We start from the raw sequence: 8,644 nt of genomic DNA, 5'->3' as shown, positions 1-8,644 counted from the left end.
GGCCCTCGTGCACAAAAAAAAAAAAAAAAAAAAAAAAAAAGCTGGGTGTTGGTTGCCGGCTCAGGTCCCTTGCTGCCGGGGCACGTAGCTAGCAGGTGACAGCACTGGTGACGGCGGGCCAGGTGGGCTGCCCTGAAGGTCATCACTCCAGGGGCCCTTCTGTGGCTGTACCACTGCCTAGGAGGAGGCGCCTCACCAGGGCAGGAACAGCTGTCCCCTCTCTTCCTGAGACTGTTGCGCGCTCTCACAGCACTGCCGACCAGGAGTGGCCTCTCCACGGCAGGAGCTCAGCCAGGAGTCGCCTTGCCCAGTCCTCACAGACCCTTGGTATTTAAAGCCTCAATGTCCATTGCGTCATTGTCCTTATCGAGAAGCCCCAGTGGAGCCCGTTGCCAGCTGAGTGTATCGACAAGGACATGCCGATGACGTCACCCTGCCACAGCTTCCTCCACGTAAACAGATTCACCTTTAGATAAAAACAACTTAAGTCGTAAACAAGTGGATTGGAAATCACAACAAACCAATACACAACAGTACGCAATACTGCTGGGGTGACAAAGGGGGAGGTGGGGCGCCTGCCCCCAGGGCGCTCACACCTGTGGGTGAGACGGCCACCTGGGAACGATGGACCTGTGATGACGTGTATGGTCATGGGACCTGAAGCTGCCTTGCCAGATGGGTGTGGGGAGGCAGGGTGGGCTTCAGGGAGGAGGTGGCATTTGAGTCCAGTTGGGGCTTTAAGGAGTATGGTGGGCGAGCGGGACCTGGAGTCCAGGGCTCAGGCGGGACTGGTAGTTGGGGCTGGTTTGTGGCCAGGAGAGGGGCTTGCAGGGGAGAATGGGGACTTAGTGTGAGGCAGCTCCTACACAGTGATTGAAGCCAGACGACCGTGTGGCTTTCGGCTGGCTGCTTAACCTCTCTGTGCCTCCATTGTCCCATCTGTGAGATGATGATACAAATAGCACCAGCCTCACGGACCTCTCCTGAGGATGAACTAGTGGCTGTGTAGGAAGATCTCGGCGAACGTTACCTAACATTACTTGTCCTTGCCAGGAAGCCCCGGGGACCTGGCAGAGCCCCTCTCCTGCCACGCCCACTGCAGGCCCGGTCTCCTGTCCTGCTGCCGGCCTCTGACCCCACTGCTCGTGTGTCCACAGGGGCCGAGGAGGTGCTGCTACTGGCCCGGCGGACGGACCTGCGGAGGATCTCGCTGGACACGCCGGACTTCACAGACATCGTGCTGCAGGTGGACGACATCCGGCATGCCATCGCCATCGACTACGACCCGCTGGAAGGCTACGTGTACTGGACGGACGACGAGGTGCGTGCCATCCGCAGGGCGTACCTGGACGGGTCGGGGGCACAGACGCTGGTCAACACCGAGATCAACGACCCCGACGGCATTGCAGTCGACTGGGTGGCCCGCAACCTCTATTGGACGGACACGGGCACCGACCGCATCGAGGTGACGCGCCTCAACGGCACCTCCCGCAAGATCCTGGTGTCCGAGGACCTGGACGAGCCCCGCGCCATCGTGCTGCACCCCGTGATGGGGTAAGGCTGGGGGGTGGGCGCTGGGAGCCAGGCTGCGGGGGGCCGGTGGTCCTGGAGCTTTCTTCCCACATCAGGATGAAGCAGATGGCTGGGCCCTGCTCCCAGAGTCCTGGTTCAGGAGAACTTGCCTTTCTAACAAGCTCCCAGGTGATGGGCTGATCTGGGGACCAGACTTTGAGAAGCTCTGACACAGAACTTGGTTACCTTTATAGAAAACCCTGGAGACCTTGGGTAAGTCATTTTTCCCCCTGGGCTTCAATCTCCTCACCTGTAAAATGGAGCCCTCCACTGGGGTGATTTCTGGTTTAATAATGGTAACAAGAGTGGTGGCCACTGCAACAGTTACTGCACACGTGCCAGATCTCTGCCAGGCACGTTCCACGTAGCAAGCACATTTTTCTCCTCCTCTCGCCCCGTGGGGTAGGTACAGTTGTACGGAGGAGGAAGCTGAAGCCCAGAGAGGTTAAGTGACTTGCCCAAGGTCACACAGCTGGGAGGTGGGGATTGGACCTAACAGTCTGGTTCCAACTTTGCAATTTAGGATTCTGTGAATCTGGTCAATCAGTGTAGGAGCCTTTCTGAGACCCTCAGCTGCTCAGAGGGTAGCAGCTGAGTGCCTTCCTGGGACCTCATGACCAAGAACACCAAACTGGAAGACCCCAAGAGGGGAGGAGTGCTGGGACCTCTTGGGGGCTGGGGCTGCAGGGGAAGCCCCCCGCCCTCAGTGCGGGATGTGGGCCCACATCCTGGGGATGGCCTGGAGGGGCTGGGAGGGCAGCCCTAGAAGGCATCTGGTCCCGGGAAGGTCCCTGGGGGGAGCGACTGAGCTGCATTGACTGTAACCGTGCCCACGAGGCACGTGCCCCATTGGAGTGCCCACAAGGCATCAGGTGCTTCTCCCATTGCCCCAGGGCTGAGGCTTAGTGTGAGGCGAGGTGCCTGCTGTGTGTGGGGGGCAGGGGTTGCAGCCCCTCTGCCCAGGGAGCCTGTACTCTGGTCACCGCCCCGGGGCTTTCAGACGTGCTCTTGCTGTGGAGCTGCCTCTGTCTATAGAAGCCAAGCGGCACAGCCCTCGGAGGCGGGTCACGGGGCTGTGGCTGGACGGGCTCAGGGCTCGAGCAGCACTGTGGAGCCTGGGAAGGGAGTGGACAGACAGACGCTGCTCTGTGTGGCTGTCAAGGGGCAGGGCCGTCCCCCTGGGAGGGGGGGTGGGGGTGAGAAGCGGGTCCCCGGGGTCTGAGGGCCAGGGAGACAGGAGCTCGTGGCCAGCTCTAGTGTTGGGATGCGGGCTCTGGGTTCGGGAGATGGGGACCTGCTCCCACTCTGCCACCGATGGACTCTGTCAAGTCACCCCCCTCTGTGGGCATCACCTGTGAAATGGGGGGTGGGGTCCCCCCCGGCCCCGAGTGTGAGGACCTCAGGAAACGGGGTCGGGTCAGGTATAAGATCACAGGGTTCAGAGGCGGGAGAGGAGAGGCCGCCAGCCCGGAAGGGCGCTGTGCTCAGGGCCCAGCTCTGGCCGCTTTCTCTGGGATGAACCCCCCACCCCGAAGTGCCCCCAGCACCCCACGGGATCTCGCTTTGCTTCTCGGGGCCGCAGAGAGCATGTTGCCTGCTTTGCTTTGCACGTGGGAGCCCTTCAGCTACTTGAAGGAGGTTCCACTCTGCCTCTTCCTCCCCCTGGGAGCTCAGCCCCTCCCTCCCCTGGGGCCCTTGGCAGGGTGTCTGCTGTTTTGAGTCCTAGGGCCCCGTGTAGTTAAGCCCCCGCTGTGCCCGTGGAGCCCCTGGTCCTGCACACGGGCTCGGGGGGTGCTGTTCTCAGTCCTAGGGGTGCAGCCTGGATGGGACAGATGGGCAATGTCACGGACATGTACTTTTTCTCCAGCCTCATGTACTGGACAGACTGGGGGGAGAACCCCAAAATCGAGTGCGCCAACCTGGACGGGCAGGAGCGGCGTGTCCTGGTCAACACCTCCCTGGGCTGGCCCAATGGCTTGGCTCTGGACCTGCAGGAGGGGAAGCTGTACTGGGGAGATGCCAAGACGGACAAAATCGAGGTGAGTCATCCTCGTTGGTCCACGGAGCTGCTCAGCGCAGGTGGAGGCGCAGCGCAGCAGCCATCGAGCCCTGAGCATTATGCAGAGGCTGGCCTGGCCGCCCCTGCAGCCCGTCGTACGTCTCAGGTGGGCAGCAGATGGATGCCTGTACTATGCTATTTGGCCAAATAGAATCCTTGAAGAAATAACTTACTATGATGTGTTTCTGACATACGGAAGGTATGTAGCTGAGTTAACAGCACCATAGGGTGTATGTGGTTATATAAGATGTTATCACCGGGGACTTCCCTGGCGGTCCAGTGGTTAAGACTCCACCCTTCCGCTGCAGGGGGCGCAGGTGCAGTCCCTGGTCAGGGAACGAAGATTCTGCATGCTGCGCGGTGTGGCCAAAAAAAAAAAAAGATGTTATTAAGGGGGAAACCGGGACAGGGTACGCAGGAACCCCCTGAACTCCGTGTGCAACTTCCTGTTTCAAAATACAAAGTCATAATAAAAGAAATAAATAACACATACCTACCACCCAGCCTAAGATGTAAAACATAATCAATGTAGCTGATGCCAGAGGGGACCACTCTCCTAAATTTGACGATTCGTTCCCAAGCATTAAAAGACATTTACTATGTGGACGTCACGCTGAACAGCACGCAGTCTTGTTCTGTGTGATTTTACATGATTAAAGTGGTGTTCTGCACGCGTTCTTTAGCATCTTGCATTTTGCTCAGGGGTGCGTTGTTTGTGGTGCTCTCGACAATACGGCAGTTAAATTGGTCCCTGACGTTGGTGCCTCTCCTCGGCTGGATGCCTCCCTCGCTTCCAGTAGGTTCTGGATGATCCTCGTCAGCTCTGGTCACATCACTGCTCGTTGATATCACCACCTGGGGGTCACCGTCGCTCTTCTCACGGCTCCATGGGGAGACCCCCACCAGGCAGCTTGCAGGGGGAAGGCGGGAGTGAGGCTCTGACCGTGCGTCTGTGTCGCGGGGTTTCAAGCCACGCTTCTGAGCAGGAACACGAAGGGGACTCAGGGCTGGGCAGATCCCTCTCCCACGCAAACCCCAGGAGCTGCAGTTGGCACCATTTCCTGTTGGAGTTCCCTATAAACTGTCACTTTTGAAAGGATCTTGTTTGAAGACACTTGTCTCTCTAGCCTCTGAGCCTGAAGGCGAGACCCTTGTTTCCTGCGGTGTGGCCACGTCCACCGTGTCCGTAGCCACGCCCACCCCGGGAGTGGGTTGGGGATGCCCACGTCCAGCTGACACTGCCAGATGCGCTACAGGCATTGCTCGGTTTACTCCCACAGAGGTGGGTTGGTTGGGGTGGGTTTTTTTTGTAAAATAAACATAAAATTGACCATTTTAACCATTTTAAAGTGTACAACTCAATGGCATCTAGTCCATTCACAGTGGTGTCCAACCATCAGCACTCCCTAGTTCAGGAACGTTTTCATCACCCAAACCCCATAACCTGTTAAGCAGCTGGCCCCCAGTCTCCCCTCTTCACCCCTCTGCCCTGGCAACCACTAATCTCCTGTCTGTCTCTATGGCTTTGCCTGTTCTGGACATTTCATGTGAGTGGAATCATACGATCAGTGGTCTTTTGTGTCTGGCCTCACGCAGCAGAATGTTTGCAGGGTTCATCTGTGTGGTAGCGTGTGTCAGTAGTTCATTCCTTCTTATGGCCAAATAATATTCCATTGTATGGAGAGACCACATTTTGTTCATCCATTCATTTGTTGGTGGACATGTGGGTTGTTTCCACCTTTCGGGGATTGTGAATAATACTGTTAAGAGCATTTGTGTACAAGTTTTTATTTTAGCATCTGTTTCTAATTCTTTGGGGCACGTACCTAGGAGTGGAATTGTTGGGGCATTATACTAGGTTTATCTTTAACTTACCGAGGAACCGTCAGGCTGTCTTCCACAGTCTGCACCATTTTACATTCTCACTAGCAGTGTGTGAGTGTTCTGATGTCAACATATCCTCACTGACACTTGTAAAATCCTCCTATTATTGCCATCCCCACGGGTGTGCTGTGGTGTCTGGTGGTTTTGATTTGCATTTTCCTGAGGACGAGTGATGTTGAGCATCTTTCCATGTGCCTGTCCCACAATAGTGTTCTGAGGTATGTGGCATCGTCCCCACGTGTGGATGAGGCACTGAGGCCCAGGGGACAGTAACCTGCTCAGGGTCATGCAGCAAGTAGGTGCTTTTTGATTTTCTGCTTTCAGAGTCAATCCACAGAGCCCGAAGCATCAGGCTACTGTACGCAATATAAACATTATCTGCCGTGGTTATGGAACAGTAGGATGGACCAAAGTTAGGAGCGGACAGGTGGGGAAGAGCTTCAGGGGTAACCAAAAGAGGCCCTAAAATGCTGACATCATGGTAGCAGGAGGATGGGGGAGGGGCGTGGCATAAGTGACAAAGTTATTACCGGCAGAGTACGCGGTGGCTGGTACGGACAGACCGGGAACATGCGCCACAAGCGTATCACCTGTTGATTTGGAGCTAATCACCAGGAGACCCCAAAAGAGAGACAGAAGAATTGGAAGCGTTTGGGATTCTTTAATCCAACAAACTTGGGAAACGTGCGGTGACTTTCCTGCCTCACTTCTCTCTTTGGAGCCTTTAATACACTTTAATAAGCAGACCTCCCACGGGGGACTAAACTGCATAAGTGTTCTCAAACCACACGATCTACGGTCTCCTCTCTTTCCGTGCTGTGGCTCCGGTGGCACACACTGACCTAGGCCGCCTGCCCACACGTCCAGAGCTGACCCCAGCTTCAGGGTTAGTGCTGGACTCTCCCTCCGCCCCTGCCCCAGGGAAGCCACTGACATGGACAGACATAGAGGTGGTTCTCCGTGTGAACTCCAAGGGTGGGAAGCACCCCGATGAATCGCAGGCGCATTCAGGTCATGGCAGCTTCTTGGAGTCGAGCCCGGAGCCCAGGGCAGACCCTTCTGGCATTCTTTTCCGTGGTGAAATGCCCCAGGGTGAGCTTCTTGGAGGTGGCATGAGCATGCCTGGGGACTTGCCCATGAGTTCCTGCTGTGAACGCCCTCCCCCCCACTCTCGGGCCTCAGGATTTGCTGCTGAACACCCAGTGGGCGTCAGCTCTGCTCCAGGTGCTGGGTCACCTTGGTAAATACGCCCAACAGATGCTCCTCTGGTACATGTTACATGAACCTTGGGATCAGGCCACCAGCTCAGGCGCAGAAGCCCCTGCTGGGGTCACGGTGGATTCCAAGGGCTTCGAGGGAATAGCCGAGGGTGAGGGGCCGTGTCTCCTTTCCTGAGGACGCAGTCGGACTCCAGGCCGGGGGGACGGTCAGGGGAGGGCTCTTCCAGGTCAGCACAGCGACGGGACACGCTTCCAGCAGTGGTCACGTCTCTTAAGACGTTATGCCCGAGACAGATGCTAAGGAGCCTGAGCGTGTTTCTTGGGCATATCTTGCCGGGTTGCCTTGGATGGGAGAAGGGATTCTGTTCCGCGTGGTTGTGCGCGTGGCCTGGCTCCGAGTACAGGCGCCGGCAGGAAGGAGCTCCACGCAGTGTCCACCGGCTTCCCTTTGAAGAGGCATCAGTCAGGTTCCCGCTCCGCCCGCCCGTCCCGAAAAGGACTTCCCAGGGCAGCTGCGGCTGATACCCCGACGAGCTGGGAGGAAAACAGAGGTCTAGAGGGCCGAGTCCACGAGGTGGGGGTTCCTCTGGACGGCGGTCCTGGCACATAGATGGATTTGTGCAACTGAGTCCAGACTGCGGGCGGGGCCGCGCCGCCCGACAGGTGGGCCTCCTGCCGCCTTGCCTGTGACGGCATCCTGGACAGCGGGTTCAGGCCGGCCTCGGGTCGGCAGCCCCTCGGGGGATTAGCTCGGGGTGGCTCCCTGTCTCAGGGTGGGGGTGGGCCCGGGGCTGGCTCACTCTGGAGGCAGCCCTGAGGTCCCCTCCCCGTCCTCAGGGACCAGGGATGGACCGCCAGGGCAGTCCCAGCATGCGCAGGTTGGAGCCGTGTGGGGCGGACATGGGTGCAGCCCCCGCCTCTTTCCGCATCCACAGAGCTGCCTCTCTGCTCCCTGCTTTCCCACCCTCTTGGGCTGGGGGTTCCCTGGGACGCCTCTTCCTGAGTCTAGAGCCCTTGGGGTTAGAGGTTCCTGCCCACAGGTGCTCAGCCTTCCCCGTGGCTCCAGCCGCATCCTCAGGACCCAGCCTCTCACCCTTTGCTTGCGTGTTTCCCCCTCCCCCTCCCTGCCCAGCTAGGCTCCCAACGCAAGAGCGGGTCCTCTCCTACTCCGACCTGCCACAGCCCTTCGGCCTTGTGCCGCAAGATTCAACTTCATTGGTAAAAGTAACGCGGACTCACTGTCCCCCTCTTCCGTCTCTAGCTGATGGCCCCTCGGGCCCTGCACGTCCGTCCTCTCCCTCGGACCAGCTTCTTGGCAGGTGCCGGGCCCATGACAGCCCGGTGGGGCGTCTCCCAAGCAGATTCTTCTTCCACCCAGAGCTCTTTCCTGAGCCCATGTGCCCAGCTGCCCCCGGCCCTCTCCCTCGGAAGCCTGAGTCGCCTCCCGCCACACGCCGCGGTCTCACGTACGGGAGCAGCTCACCTCGTCCGCGCACTTGGCCACACGGTGTAGGGTCTTCCTTTCCAAGACAGCAACATCCTGGCTCCGGCCTGGAGGCTGCCTCTCCCAGCCAGAAGCTGTAAGGCCTTCCACATCCATCCAGGGCTTGTGCTCTCACTTAGCTATGGAATCATCATCATCATCATGTTTTCACCTGTTTGTGAGCGGCCATGTCTCCCAAAGCAGGTGGGAGGTCTCTGAGCTTGAACTGGGGTCTCTGTGCTGATCCCCTGGCAGGGAGTCGGGACACACCGGGTCTGCGTCAGAAGCGACCTCTCCCTCTTAGTCCTTCCCCCACTCTCTCTGTCCCCCACTTCCCCTCACCAGCCCGTCCTTGCATCCTCCTTCCCCGCAGCTGCCTGTCGGATCATCCCTGAGTGGAACTCCTGTCCTGTCATAGCTCGTGCT

General features: G+C 58.2%; 1 protein-coding gene across 1 annotated transcript in view; it reads left to right on the top strand.

Annotated features, from left to right (window-relative positions):
* The window catches only part of LRP5 (LDL receptor related protein 5), an 80,199-nt gene that overhangs the window by 26,697 nt on the left and 44,858 nt on the right, over positions 1–8,644 (top strand). Inside the window, exons 5-6 of the mRNA XM_007450406.1 lie at positions 1,158–1,554; positions 3,440–3,611. Coding sequence (XP_007450468.1) covers positions 1,158–1,554; positions 3,440–3,611 — 569 coding nt within the window. The remainder of the gene's footprint in view (positions 1–1,157; positions 1,555–3,439; positions 3,612–8,644) is intronic.

The sequence above is a fragment of the Lipotes vexillifer genome, unplaced genomic scaffold (assembly GCF_000442215.2).
Source record: "Lipotes vexillifer unplaced genomic scaffold, Lipotes_vexillifer_v1.1 scaffold1477, whole genome shotgun sequence".
In the NCBI taxonomy this organism is placed as follows: domain Eukaryota; kingdom Metazoa; phylum Chordata; class Mammalia; order Artiodactyla; family Lipotidae; genus Lipotes; species Lipotes vexillifer.
Note: the sequence above shows the minus strand (reverse complement) of the source record. Positions and strands in the feature narration are given on the sequence as shown.